The sequence below is a fragment of the Erithacus rubecula genome (assembly GCF_903797595.1).
Source record: "Erithacus rubecula genome assembly, chromosome: 12".
Classification (NCBI taxonomy): Eukaryota; Metazoa; Chordata; class Aves; order Passeriformes; family Muscicapidae; genus Erithacus; species Erithacus rubecula.
Window position 1 is genome coordinate 3,199,422 of NC_136664.1, and position 15,113 is coordinate 3,214,534.

Below are 15,113 nucleotides of genomic sequence, written 5' to 3' on the forward strand. Positions count from 1 at the left end.
TTCCCCCGCAGCAGGAGCATAATCTGTGCGATTTAGTCCGAGTATCTTGTGGCTTTAAGAGCTGTTACCCTGCAGTTTACAGCCTAATGTCACAGGCAAGTGACAAAACGTCATCCGGGAGCAGCAGGAAGCTCGGGTGAGATCGACGGGCAGGGCAAACAAACCCGCAGCTCGCAGTCCGCTCTGTGACAAACGGGCAAGGCTTGAACAAAAGAGGATGAATTCGAGCTAAGACAGGCCAGATACCTTTTAGTAGCTTTTGACTGATTCTGAGCTCAGTAGCTGGAGGAAAAGGGTCATGAAATCATCATTTGTTTGTGAAGATGATAGTGGTCAATCAGAATTAGCTGGCTGGTTGTCAGTGCAAGGTCAGTAAGACTAGAATCTCTTGTCTTGTATTTCCAGACTGAAAAGAAGTCCTATAGAAAGAGAGAAAATACGAAACACAACCCATAAAACAAATGTAAAAATCCAATTGCACGTGAAACAATACATCCACAGAAACGCTAACCTTTAAAAATAAATTAAAGAAGAAAAAGTTAACTTGAACGAAAAATACATTGTCTTTCTCATTCTGCGTGTTTCACCGTTCTCCTTGGAAATCAGCTGGAAGTTCATTAACGCTGATGGAAACCAAACACAGTTTGGACTTTTTCAAGGCCTGCTCACTTGTCCTCACGTAGAATTAATAGGAAAGGGATCAACTAATTTATTTCACAAGGTTTTACTTCTAACACACAGTGTTAGAAGGGGGAATCCAAACCCACCGCAGTGTGGGCACACAGAGAACTTCCTAAACGTGCGATGCCATCGTGTGGCCAAGGACATCTCCAGCAGTATCCGGAGGAATGTCATTGAATCCTGGAATGTTTTGTGCTGTTTTGAGTTAAAATAGTCATCTCGACTCTGCTACAGGCAGGGACACCTTTCACTAGCCCAGGCTGTTTTCACATCATATGAACATGCCATTAATTCTTTCATTTTTACTTGCTATGTCCTGACCCTGCTGACAGGAGCTGGGGAATTCCTGTTCCTCTAGTGGTGACCAGAGAGAATCTGAAACAGCATCCACCCTGGAAATCTGGTCAATCTGTTTTTAAGTCTGAGCTGGCAACAAAGAGATTATTCTACAGGTTTTTATGAAATTTTGCATCTGTGAAGGTTAAAAAAAACACCCCACAATTAAAAAGTGTGGTTTAATTTTATCAAGGTTTTTACTCATTCTTGCAAAAGAGCAAAACCATGGGAGCTCTGCCATGGTTAGTACAGAATCACAGATTGGGTTGGGTTGGAAAGGACATTAAAACTCATCTCATTCCAACCCCTGGATGGGCAGAGACACCTTTTACAATCTCAGGGTGCTCCAAGCCTCATCCAGCCTGGTCTTGAAAACTTCCAAGGATGGGACATTAATAACTACTCTGGGCAACTAATATTTCCCCCTAAATTCTCCTCTTTTGTACATTTCTGCCTTCTGTTGAAAACACACCGGTCAGATTATAATTAGAAGTGAAATGCCAACGCTGCTTGCTGGTACCTCATTGCAGGAACACTCACAACATCAGATTTGTGGGAATTTGCCCAACTTCCCCCATTTGGAAGGAGAAGGAGGCTTCAGACTAAGCTCAGGCTGCAAGAAAATCCACCAGAGTCAGACAAAGCACAGACAAAAATGGTGTCACTGCTATGAATGTGAAGGCCTTGGTGTGCTGCAGGAACCAAACCCTATGGCTGAAAGAACAAGGAGAATAATGCAAATGGGATGAAAAATTGACCAAAAAAAAAAAAAAAAAAAAGTGAGTTCTGGGTGCAGACCTTTGCAACCACTGAGGTTATAATTTTTCTCCCAAGTATTCACATATCTGTGAATTCACAGTCCCTGTGACCTTGCATTTATCCCTTAGCCCATGGCATCTCTGCCTTTTTACCTCTTAGCCTCAGACCAGCCTGATTTTGCCAGTCAGGAGACAAAAACCAAACCTACTCATTGAGAAATTGTGCTTTCCCTCCACTCCCCATTGCCACTGATATTCACCAGAGCCCGAGTGTTTACCCTGAAAGTCACTGGTGTATTTATTTATTACACACAGGCACATCCAGCTTTTCCCTTCCCAGGAGCTGTTTCCAGCACAGACATTTCTGGGACTTCCCAGGACACTTTTTGGGATGCTTTTTAAAATGCTTCAGCATCGGGCACCTGACAGGAGCTGTGGAGGGTGTTCGCTGTGAATTTTTAGTATTTTTGAAACACGTTTTAGGGGTAGGGAGGCTGAGGGGAAAAGGATGCTCAGGAAGATGGGTCTCCTCAGGGAGGAGCTTTCCTGGGAACAAAGCAGGGTCTCCTCAAGGAAAAGGGTTCCTAGAAAATCAGTGTCTCCTCAGGGAAAAGAGTTACAAGAAAAGCAGGGTCTCTTCAGGGAAAAGGGTTTGTGGAAAAGCAGGGTCTCCTCAGACAGGATGGTTCCCTAAAGGAGAGTCTCTCTAGGGAAAAGGGTCCCCTCAGGGTGGACGGTCCCCTCAAAACAGAGACTCTCCTCAGGGCGGAGGGTTCCCGCACCAAGGAGGGAAATGTCCGCTCAGAAAGGAGGTTTTCCTCAGGGAGAAGCGTTCCCTGGGACAGAAGGGTCCCCTCAAGGCTCAGGAACCCTCACGGAGGCGCTGTCGCTGCTCTCCGGCCGCCTCCTCACCGCCTTCCACCGCGGCCTGCGGCAGCGCCCGCCTGTCCCCGCCGCCGCTGCTGCCATTCCGCCTTCCCTCCACCCCTTCCCTCCTTCCTCCTTCCTCCGCTGCCTCCATCCCTTCCTCCGCCTCGCTCCGCCCGTTCCCCGCCGCGGCCGAGGGCCGGCCCCGCGCTCCGCCCCGGCCGGGCGGGCGGAGGTGCCGGATGGCGCCGGCCGGGCCCGGGCCGGTGTCACAGCGCGGCTCCAGCGGGGCCGGGCGGGTGTCACAGCACGGGAACCATCGGGGACATCACCGGGGACATCGCCGGGGACATCGGGGCCGGGCTGGTGTGGCATCCCGGGGGCTGTCCGGGGCTATCGGGGCCGGGCCCGCCCTGCCGGTAAGCGAAGGGCGAGCGGGGGCTCGGCCCAGCCTCAGCCTCGGCATCAGGATGGGAAGGGATAGGATGGGATGGGATGGGATGGGATGGGATGGGATGGGATGGGATGGGATGGGATGGGATGGGATGGAATGGAATGGGATGGGATGGGATGGGATGGGATGGAATGGAATGGAATGGGATGGGATCCCTCCACCGCCTGTGGAGGATGATCAGGGCTGAGCTGAGCTGGGCACACCGGGAATAAACCTGTCAAGGACCCCCTTTCCTCCAGCGCTCGCTGCTTAAATTAACATCGTCTCCACGTCTGTCTTTTTAGGTGACAGTGGTTTCCATTCAGCCCTCGGTGTTTTCCCCACAATCCACATCTTCCTCAGGCAAACAAGGCTTTAGGCCTGAAGGTGAAGCAGCCACAACCCGGCCTCTTATTTACGGTAAACAAAGTTCAGGACAGAAATACTGCCCTGGGCTCGACCGTGTGTCCTTCAGTGTGGCTGAAGGGCTGCGTGATGGGCTCGCCTGCTAAAGAGAGGTGTCAGGAAAAACATGGGATTTGCAGAAAAAAAACACTACAAAATGATCTTTTTATTCCGTATCCGATCTCTTTCATATTGTCACCCCAGACTTGTGTCTTGCCCAGACAGATGATGAGGCTGTTGGCAGTGGTGGCTGTCACTGTGGTCCTGGTGGAATTTGGGGTTTCTGTTAGATCTGTGCTGTGCTGCTGCAGGGAGAAAGGCAGAGCACATGGCCCAGACAACACTAAAAATCGAGTCTCTGTAATGCAGGGGACTCCAGGGACATTGAGAGAAGTAGTTGTACTATTAGAAGTGGAAAACAGACAAATAAACTCCAAACCACCCCCCCTGCCAGTGTCAACTTTTATTCTGTGGTACCAACTCCCAATGATTGATTTATTGGTTTTGTATCAATTGGTTTTTAATGGGCTTGAGTTGTGTTCCTAAGTATTTTTGTTCCTTTATTTAAAATTATAATGTGGCCATAAAAAAGCCACTCATTTTCAGAGACTTTGCAGTGATGGTATTTTAGTGCCACATCATATTGGCATTAGGCTCACTCCATTAATGCACCAGCAAGATGCAGCATAATCTGTCATAACTAATCCATTATTAGATTTTTCCCTTCATGTTAGGGATGTATTCCAGCTGTCAAACTCACGGTCACTTTGTGTAAACTAATTTAACCATTAGATCATATTGGTTTTTCCATTTGATGGAGACTTGACTGAGGTTTGCATTGGTGGCCAGGGTGGTTTTAGCCACGAGCTGTCACACTGTCAGCTTTTAAAACACACTTGCTCTTCTCAGATGTTCTCCATGTTCATTAAGCTTTGGTGAATACAGAGCTTAAACAGTAGTTTTAATAATTTCCTGTAAGGTTTCTAATTTGTTCTTCTTGTAAAGCTTGCACTGGTATGTTGGTCTGTTTGATGTATCTTTCACGGCCCTACTGAAACCTTTCTGTGTTTAATGTTTCTTTTGATTTTTTTTTCTTTGTTTCAGATTGAAAAGATGGGGAATACTGAAAGCAATGCCTATCAGAATCACCTTTCCAGATTTCTTCCTGAGGAGCAGGCTGACATTGATGGACTATTCGACACCTTATCAGGATCCAGTGGCTCAGCTGGAGCAAAAAATGCCAAAGCTGCAAAGAAAACTGTGACTCTGGCAGCACTACAGGCAAGAGAGTCTGTTATTAATGGTATTTCTGGGATGTAGTGATTGAACAGAATTCCAGAAATAAGCTATAAAGATGTGGTATTTTTAATTGATTGTCTCAATTTAATTTTTCATATTTTGAGACAGGACAGATATTTAACTTTTTCTTGCAGCTTAACCAGAACAGTGACTTTCAGGTGTGCATTCATCTCTTAAATTGAACTTTTGGGTCCATTTGGAGCTGTCCTGATTCTGAAGTAATTTGGGGTGTATGGAAATATTTTCAGAGAAACCTGAAGAATATTTTTACCCCTGGAGTCTCTAGTGTGGGATCATTTACAGATTGTCTTGAGGAGCTGTCACTAAGTCAGTTTTTATTTGCTTATGCCTCTCTCCCTCGACATATCACTGTCTCTAATCACTTGTACTAAAAAGAGAGAATTCAATTTGACTTGATTAAGCAGTGGCTCCCTGTTTTAGCTAATTAACATGCATTATGCTGCTGATTAACTTTGCATTCATTTTCTAATCAAGAAAAGAGAAAAATGAGTCATTGGGTTGCTTGATAACTTCAGCTAGTCAGGAACTAAGTGGCCAAATGAATGTAGTGCTAAAGTGCAGTTTTGTATATGTTACACAGATAATGGAGTCAAATTCAAACTCTTTGAAAGCAGCAGGTTATTTTAAGGTGTTCAGCAATGCTTATGCATACAGACCAGCTTCAGCCTTCCTGCAGCCTGGCTGTTTGTGAGCTCTCACCAATTTTTGGAACAGCAAGTTTGGAAATGATGTTCCTGGTGCCTGGTTTTTCAGCACTAATCCATCCAATGTCCTTGGTACCTGTTTGGGACCTGGCAGGAGTTCTCTTTCTAGCTTTGCCTTAGATCAGTGTGATCTTTGATGAACATTTACCTTTTCCCTTCCTGCCTTTTTGTTGGCCAGCTTAAATTAAAATCTTTTGGAAGGCTTCCTGTTGGTGCAGGGCGAATGGCAATGGCATTTCTGCCTTGTAGGTGACAGTGCTCATGCCTGGACTGAGATGTGACAGATTTGATCTAAAAAAATCTGGTACCACTAGTGAGGCCCCAAGCATCATCTCCTGTGCTCTGCTTAGGTTATTCCACATCTGGGCCAGGACAGGCTGCACTGCATAGCTTGGGAAGCAGGCAGAGCAGGAACCTCTTGAAAATTTCGTGAAGCCTTTTTACAGCAAGGGTCCTAATCTGTCAGAGGTGTGAGTTAGATGGTTATTAAGGATTCCATTTTTACACACCTCCTTTTTTTCACACCCCAGGTCCACTCTTTGGAATAGCTAGAAGCTAAATGAAGCAGCACAGTGAAGTGGTTGGATTAGGCAGGGAGTAGGCAGGTAATTCAGCAGTGAGAAGTAATAAAACCTTGAGTATAATGTTTTAGTTGTGTTCCCTGCTGCCTCTCCCACTTCAGGCTGATGCAGGATTTTTAGAAAGCCTCTCAAAGCCAGCTGTACCCCCTGTGAGCATCCCTCCCTTGCTGTGGAGCACTCTGAAGTGAAAGGCTGTGGCTGCTGTTTCTGCTGCTGCTGGGATCAATGGGAGTTGTAGCACTGACGTCAGTGCAAGCAGCACAGAGCTCAGGATATTGGATCTCTCAAGCCCAGCAACAGCATTAACAACATTAACAGCAAATAGGGGCAGCCCAGGTGGCTTCCCAAGAGTGGTATTGAGCCAGCAATCAGTAATAGCAGCTCCCCTGAGTGGAGTTGGACTGTTAGGCAGGTGGGGGCTCCACTCATTTCAGCACAGTCCCACTGAGCTGCACCTCGTGTGGAAGAGTCAAGGCAGGTCTTCAGCACATCTCTGCACAGTAATCACATCCTCCTCTATGAATGGATTTGAGATGGTTTATTTTTAAACTGGTAATTATCTTGAACACTCTGAAAGTTGAATCCAGAGTCAGATCTTTCCCACAGAGCTGTGATGAATGATGATATCTTCCAGCTAGCTTTCAATTCAAAGGGCCAAGCATTCACTTCAGATTAATAAGTTCTGATTTTGACTCTCTTAACAGCAGGGATGCTTTTTAAAAATCAGGTGATCTGTGCTTTAGTTAGTTGCTTTGCAGGGGGAAATTTTCCAGGATTGTTTCTACATGTGCATGTAGGGTTAAACACTGCCTTGAGGACAAAACTGAGATGTGGAAAGCACTCCACTTTGTAAGTGGGCTGCATTATTGAAAGCAGAATTGAAACACAATTTTGAATGTTTTACTGGCAGAGCTGTAAACCTTTGCACCAGAGTTATCAGCTAGAAATCCTTTGCTAATACCCTATTAAGACTTTACAGTGTTGATTTTTCTGAAGTCTGTGGTGCTTCTAGAAAAACAGTGTCAACTAAATCACTAAAAAAATCACTGTAAATATAGAGATTTTTAGTTTTTCTCCTGGCAAAGCAGTTCTTTGACAAAAGTTTATTGCTGGTACTACAGGCTGTATGTCAGCACAGATTAACTGGAGTACATCAGTCACTCTTCACTTGTAAAATGTGCTCTTTGCTGTTTGTCTCACTGCAGGCACACACCCGGGAGCCCCTGCCTGAGCCCATGACTGCTCGGTTGTACAGTGGGATGAAAAGCATTGACCTGCCTGGCAAATCATCTGGGCTGGGTGAACAGATTGCTAAAGAGCAGTTTGTAATTTTTATGTCAAATCTCTTGAAAGGGAATGCAGATGAGAAGATTAGCATAATAATGAGAATGATCAACAAGACTGGAGGGCCTCTGAAGGGCAAACAAATCCAAGAGGTAAAGGAGCAGTTCAATGTGTGTTGGGGGGACAGCAGGGGAGCAGGGCTATAGCTGAGAGCCAGCAAGGGCTGTGGAGTGGCTGCTGTTTCTGGGAACTGAGTAAAATGCTTTCTAGAGCTGTAGTTGCAGGATCAGCTGTGTAGCTTTTGAGATATCACAGAACAGTAATCCACTAGCAGCTCCTACACTGCAAAACTTGACCCTCCCTCTTTCATTCCCTGTGTTCTGGAGATGCTTTGTGAAGTAACATGTACAACATGTCTTGAAAAAGGATCCTTTTCAAGGCCTGTGGCACTGAAATAGCATTTCTGTAGTTCCTGCTTGTCATGGCAAGAGATGTTTCTGCCATTGGGTTTACAACATCACTAGTGCTTGACTTTATCTTCAGACAGTCCTTTGAAGCTCTTGGAAATTTCACTTAAGAAATACCAAAATGGTGATGTTTTAATCTTTTAAGTTCACAGAGGATCTGATCATGTCTGTAGTCCATGTACTGAGCTACAGGAAGGAGCTGAAAGGTTGGAGTTTGGAGAATACAAGGGATTTTTCAAGTGGAGTCAAAGCTTTGGCTTCAGAGCTGCTCTCAGAATTGAAGCTTTCAGGTAAGCAGCCCTGATTCAGCATATCCCAGAGCTTGTGCAGTCACTGGTCAATGAGAATTTCTCTCTTTAGGTCACATCTTTGAATTTCAAGGGTGAGACCAAAATTTCAAACTTAGTGCTTAGAAAATGACATTGGAATTTTATTTATTTAACCGTTTCATCTTTCTCTCCTAAATTCAGGTGAGATTTGATCTGAAGTCCCAGTTTGTCTTGGAACATGCCTGTTTTAGAAATACCTGACTTGCAAATGATAGGAATGGGCATCTAAATGATATATATTTAAATAAAATTTATCATGTATTTTTGACTATAAATCATAGGTCTGTTTTTGCACTGTTGTAATAACAGATTTTACTGTCTTGTAAAGAACATTACCTGAGCTGTAGCTTAGAGTCTGTTTCTAAATCATGACAGCCCAACCAAAGAATGCCACAGGTAAAGGTTCCCCAGTTCTATGATTGCATTTGCTTAATGTAGTTGATACTTTACTATTGCCAGCTCCTTTTACATGTGGTTTACAAGTTCATTACAACAATGAAGTATTTTGTTTACACTTAAAAAAACCCCACCTGATTATTTTCCAGATGGGGAGGCTTACTCCTGTTCCTGTGTATCTTGTTCTTTAGATGGGACAAAACCTGTGGGTTCTCAGCTGCTGGAGACAAATTTTGACCGAAGTGTCATTGAGGATTGGGTGTACAGAGTTCCCCAGATCTCAGTTTTCCTCAGTGTTGTCATCAGGCAAGGCCTCCACGTCCTGCATTCCCTCCCAGACCAAACCAATGACATCCTCAACCTGGTTCCTCACTGCAAAGGCATCAAAGGAAGGGGGGTTGTCAGTCTCTTTGACATCCCAGCCATCATCTACATCAACTCCCACCTGCCTGCAGAGATGCAGCACAAGTGGCAGCTTTTATTTTCCTCCAGGCTCCATGGGGAAAGCTTCTCACAGTTGTGTGCCCACATAGTGAACAAAGGTCCTTGCATAGTCATCATAAGGGACTTGGATGGTTTCCTCTTTGGTGGGTTTGCATCTCACTCCTGGGAGGTGAAACCACAATTTCAAGGTAAAACTCACTTTTTTAGTATCTCTGGTAAATTCCCTGTTTTGTAAAGGCACAAAAATCCTGTCCCCTTAATGGATACTATCCCTTTAATGACACAAAACATTTTTTACACTTCCAAGTGAATTTCTCTGTAGAAAAAATAACACTAATTTTCAAAGAATATAAAACACATGCAAAGTTATTTCTAGCATGGCAGTCAGGCATGTTGCTGATTAATATTTATGGTTTGTTATTTGATAAGGCTTTTAAAGTTGCAGGACTTATTGACCACAGAACAAGTTTTCAGGGAAATCTATGAAGCCCTGTAGCTGCTTGGATTGAAAATTAAATGAAAATGAGTGAAGTAGAGCACAGATGATGAATTAGTATCTAAGTAATTTGTCCACAGGATGGCAGTCCTCCATCAGGAACACCTGAGCTTCCCCCTGCTGTTTGTGCACTGTCTTTGTTCCCCTTCTAAAATCCAGCAGCCAGAGGATTCTTTGCACAAGCTAAACTTAAAGTTTTGGGGGAGAAGAGAGGATTTTTGAAGAACTGTTTGGGAAGAATGTTTGTGATGGATTTGTGAAGAAAAAAAACATGGGCTGTGGGTGTTTTTGGGAATCCTCACTCTGGCTATGTTAAAAATTCAATTCATATCCTAAATGAGTATTTGAAAATTACCACTCCAGACAGTTAGTATAGTATTATTTTACACTGGTTACACTTTCCTTTCCTTGTACTTTTTCCTGATAGAGAAACATGTAAAGCATGCAGGGCAAGCACACCACAGGTGCCTCTGAATCCTGAGCTGGGCATGGTGAAAATTGCTCTGAGTCATTGACTCTGAACTGATTTATGTATCAGTGTAGTCAGAACTAGGAATGTCTGCATTCACACCAGCTTGTCCAGATCTGTCAGCTGGGCAGTTTTAGGTGATATAATACAGTCTGGGGTAGGTGACATAGTGACATAATGTCCTAGTGGTGCCTCTGACTCTGCCCTTGACCACAGCCTGTCATTGCATTGGCTTTTGTGACTGCACAGAGTTCACTGAGAATAAAAAATAGAATAAATCTTGATGAGAGATCTGCCAGCTTTCTGACATGGCAACTGCTGTCTTTGAATTATTCAACTTCAATTATTTTTTCTAATTTATTTGTAGGCAAGTTATTGCTTGACCTCTTGTCTGACCTGAGGTGCTTCTCTGTTTGCAGGTGACAACAGATGCTTTCTGTTTTCTGTTTTCCCCACTCTGGCTGTATACACATACACAGGGTACAATGACCACTACATGTATTTAAACCATGGCCAACAGACTATGCCAAATGGACTTGTAAGTATTCAGAAATGATCATTTGAAAATCAGATTTATGGCTGGCACTTGGAAGTGTTCTGTGTTTATTTTCTTTCTGGGAGCAGATTTATTTCACTTGTTGCTCTCTGAGGAAATCTGTATGCCTGAAGCAGCACAGAAAAGTGATCTGTGTAACTGAGGATTCTTCCACTTGCTGCTCTCCCTGCCACACCAACTGCTTTTTGAATTATGGAGGAGAAAGCCCAGCAGAATGAGGGTGCAGACATTGCAAATAGTTGCTGCTGCTTGATGACAGTGATGACAGTGGCAGGAGCTCCTCCTACTCAAGTTCACAAATGAGCTCTCCAGAGCAGAGGAGTTTCTACAGAGCTACAACAAACCATGTCTTGGAAATGCTTTACAGTTTTGGAACATTATGTGCCCATAACCTTGGGAATTGCAGCAGGCTGGAATTAACTTGCTCAAGAGAAAGTGAAAACATCAAATTACATTATTGGTTTCTGTAGATACTTTGCTAAATGGAAAGGAGGCAGCAAGCCTGAGCACTGCCACTCTGTTAATAGTCAAGAAACAAAATCCAGGAGTTTAATTTCTAGCAAAAGTCACAGATATTTGCATTCTGTCAAGCACAGAGGTAGGGCAGTACCACTCAGGTAAATTTTTAGTTGTATTCAGGAATAGATGTGGGTACAGAAGCCCAGCTTCACTCAGAACCCCCTTTTTCTGCTTACCCACAGAAGTGTGGCATAAATACTCACCACAGCAGCTTATGCTGAGGTTTCCCAGCTTTGCCAGTCTGCTTTCCCCATGCAGGGTGTGTTCCATGTGCTGGTTTTCTCCCCAGGGTATGGGTGGACAGCACGGCTACTTCGGGCTCTGGATAGACAGTGACTATGGGAAGGGTCACAGCAAAGCCAAACCTCGGTGCACCACCTACAACAGCCCCCAGCTGTCAGCCAAGGAGGATTTTACACTGGATGCCATGGAAGTGTGGGCAGTGGGAGATGCCCCTGAGAGTGCTGGGGTAGGTGAAACTGTGAACTGAGCCTGTGAAATTGTGTTGGAACAGAAGTTGTGAATGCAGAGCTCACGGATGCAGTTTTTTGTTTCAACGCTGTCTCTCCATTGTAGTGAATAACATTTCTTTTACCTGGCTTTGTGGTGCCATGTGTTTTCTAGCACCAAATTGCAGAACCATATTGGAATTATTGAGGGTGCCAACAAGAAAGAATTATCAGGAGCCATGAGGTGATAGAGTCAGAATAGCAGTACTGTGAATTTCAAAAGGCCCTTTTGATACTGAGGAATGGTGTCCAGAGGAACCTCCTTGGAGGGGCTCAGTAAAACCCAGAGTTTCTAAAAGCACTGGAAATTCTCAAGTCTAATCTGTAGGTCAGGAAGAGACCCAAAAACATTCTTTATCAGTAACTTTAAATTTACTATTGTTTTACCATAAATTTATGTGAGTAGGTTTTTACCAGTCTTTCTGCACTTGGTTATTTTTGGGTATGAGTAGCAGCTCTCTCTCCAGCTTCCTCTATCCCTTCAATTCATTCTCTTATTAAACTATCTGGTCTGTACAGTTTGGTAGGGTTTTAAAATTTATTTCTTTTTAATTTTTACTTCTTTACATACTGAATTCATGTGCCCTGACTTTACTGGACACATAGCTCTAAGGAGAAACAGAGCAAACTGTTTACAGAAAATGTTGCACTGTAACTGGATCTCCTCTTTAAAAACTCCACATCAGCACTTGAGACTGAGGTGGGGTTAACCAGGATGTCCTGGATGGCTTGTAACCTGAATAAACTTGAAATAGCTCACTGTCATCTAAGGAAGAGTTTATGGCTATTTTATGTAGCTGCAGCAATAAAAACCATTTGATGTATTTGCGAATTTTGAAATTGCAAATACATCTCCTCCATTGTGCCAAGCTTGCAGACCTCATCACTTACAGACTTCTTTTGGGTGTGTCCCTTCCCTGCAGGCTGACACTGACACTTTAAACTGACTGTATTTTATTTTGTTTTGAAGAAAAAGGGTAAGAAGAGTATCCTGGATGTGGATCCTCAGGCTCAGGCCTTGTTGGAAATGGCTGGAAAGAGCCGTCAGAGCGAAGGTCTGCGGGAGCCCATGGAGGAGGAGGATGAAGATGATCATGATGACAACTAAAGGAGCCACTGCAACACTAAAAACCTTCACTTTTATTTGCTTCAAGTGGTGATGATGATGTATCTTGGACAAGATACTGTTTCCTTTTTTTTACCCCCCTTGAATGTACCTAATTTTTGGGACAAAACTTAATCCTTGTACTTGTGTAATATTTAGGTCTAAAGCACTGTACTCCCTGAAGGGTTTTGTTTGGAGAAGACAGAAAAATTAACTGGGGACATAATCATTAGGCATGGCTGAGCTGGAGCTGGATATGAATCTGCTTTCATTCCCCATAGATCACATCTGCACACTGAATTAAAAGCAGCAGAAGTTATTGACAGTATGGCTTTCTGTCCTGGAGAATTGATATGTACATAGTTACATATTTATAAAGCCTGTTCAAGGCACTGATTAAAGCTCTTATACCTCAACTACACATATTTATTTGCATGCAATGAAATTAGTCAGCAAAGCTTATAAACTGTAATGATGTCTTACACTGGTGAACACTGAATAGTCCATGTGATGCCATATGAAGGATGCTATTAATTTGCATTGCTTCACTTCAAACATTGAATTTCAAACTTTCTAAGTCAGATTTTCAGCAGGTGATTCCATGTGAGCAGTAGGATGTCTAGAATAGTTTAACAGCAACAAGTTTGATAGAACAACACTATCCCTAGTGCACCTCCACTTCATCTGTTTTTGCAGAAACTTGTCTGTTGCTTTTTAAACTTAAGAGCAGAATCGTTGGAGCCATATTTATCCTAAAATGGACCATATCTCCAGCAGAATTCTCTAGAGAAGGTACATTCTTCAGTAGCCTCATGAGACTGAAGTAAAAGATCAGGCTGTAAAAAAGGCTCATTAAGAAGCAGCCACATTTATTTGGGAATAGGATCTGCAGATACCTTGTGAAAGAAATAAAAATCAGGGGTATGTCTGTACAATGTTTAAAGATTGCTGTATACTTTATTTCCACATAATGAATTTTTACTCTGTTATGGAAAAGAATCCCCACAATGTGAAATGCAGTTGTTGGGGTTTGTGCTCTGTTTGGTGACTGTTCACCAGTCAGCACCAGTTTTGTCAGGTCTCTTATACTCAGGACTTTTTCTACTTGAATTAGTTCACATCTCTCAGAAATTATTAGTTTGACCTTGCAAATTCTATGAGTAATTAACTTGTCAAAAATAACCCTGATTTCTACCAGGGGCTGTAATTTCTAACTCAGCAACAAGTGTTTGGTTATAATGTCTGATTGTCAGTCTTTCTCCTGAGGAAGAGGACTGTGTCCAATCCCCTTTGTCCTGGCATGAGTTTGTCTTCTTTGCAGCAATAGAATTCTGTCAGTTGTGCTCATGTGGCCTTCCTTAAAATTCTTCCCCTCAGTGTTTTCCTGTATGAGAATTTTCCCCCCACCTGTTGTTTTTCATAGGGAGCCAGATTTGAATATTCTGAACAATCTGCACTTGTGCCTTAACATAGATCTCATTTTTAAAAATTATAATAAACAACATGAATTTGGCCTTGAAAGAAGAAATCACTCCAGCCAGGCATCCTAGGACTCAACTGTGTGTTTTGTAGAGTACCTGAACTAATGCTTGGGGCATTTATGTGCTGTTTGTTCCAGTACAGAGAGTGCTGTGAAAGGCCTGGGAGAATGTCCTTTTATGCTGTATTTGCTTAGAGAAACCAGATAATCTCCCAAGTTTGTAACAGAAAAAAAAACCCCAAGCCTCAGAACAATTGCACTGATACTTTTGTACAGTTTTGTTCTCTCTGTGTATTAATAATATTAAATTTTACAGTGTAAGGAGTAGTAATGATGCTGTCTGGAAGTGTGGTGATAGCAGCTTTTGTTTGAACATTCTCAAACTCCCACCATGAGTCTCAGAGGTCTTTTTCACTTAGCAGTGACAAAGCCTATGAAACACTCCCATGTGGATGGCATACAGGATGAGACAGTTGAATTTCAGCAGGGAAACATCATAAAATAAATAGCTACACTTTATTTTCCTTCCATTACAAGGCAGAACTTGTTTTTGAGAACTGAAACTATCTGCAAGGGTATAAAAAAAATTGAATTGTACAAAGCTACTCCCTAGCAAAAATATTTCAGTGGCCAGGTTTTCTTTGATTTTTAATGAGTATCAGTATAGCTGTTTGTTTCTGCACTATGAATCCAAAATAAAATCCTGTTTAAACTTCATCTTGTGACTATCAGCATAGCATTGTGACCTCTGAAATTGTAGTTTTTTGACAAGTTTGTGTCTGAGATTCTTCCTCTTCACTTTGAAGTTGTTAAGCTGGGGCAAGAAGCAAACTGACACTGGCACTTTAGCAAATGTTCAGTGAAACATTATTTGCTAGGATGCCACTGATCTAACCAGCAGATGGATTATTCCAAATTGTTATTTAAATGTAAAAGATGGGCTTGGAAGAGACTCAGTTTTTCTTTTACCCTGA

General features: G+C 43.0%; 1 protein-coding gene across 1 annotated transcript; it reads left to right on the forward strand.

The window, feature by feature from the left end:
• The first annotated feature begins 2,814 nt into the window (after positions 1-2,814).
• MEAK7 (MTOR associated protein, eak-7 homolog) lies at positions 2,815-14,634 on the forward strand. The gene is made up of 9 exons (XM_079316019.1): positions 2,815-3,061; positions 3,381-3,495; positions 4,585-4,761; positions 7,291-7,521; positions 7,982-8,126; positions 8,753-9,193; positions 10,390-10,508; positions 11,335-11,514; positions 12,525-14,634. The coding sequence occupies exons 3-9, from the start codon at positions 4,594-4,596 to the stop codon at positions 12,660-12,662; spliced, it is 1,422 nt and encodes a 473-aa protein (XP_079172145.1). The 5' UTR covers positions 2,815-3,061; positions 3,381-3,495; positions 4,585-4,593; the 3' UTR covers positions 12,663-14,634.
• The last annotated feature ends 479 nt before the right edge of the window (positions 14,635-15,113 follow it).

Excerpts from the sequence above, each read along its gene's own strand:
- MEAK7 (XM_079316019.1), top strand. The coding sequence starts at position 4,594 with ATGGGGAATACTGAAAGCAATGCCTATCAGAATCACCTTTCCAGATTT. Across the intron at positions 4,762-7,290 it reads TGACTCTGGCAGCACTACAG|GCACACACCCGGGAGCCCCT; the intron begins GCAAGAGAGTCT and ends GTCTCACTGCAG. Across the intron at positions 10,509-11,334 it reads AGACTATGCCAAATGGACTT|GGTATGGGTGGACAGCACGG; the intron begins GTAAGTATTCAG and ends TTTTCTCCCCAG.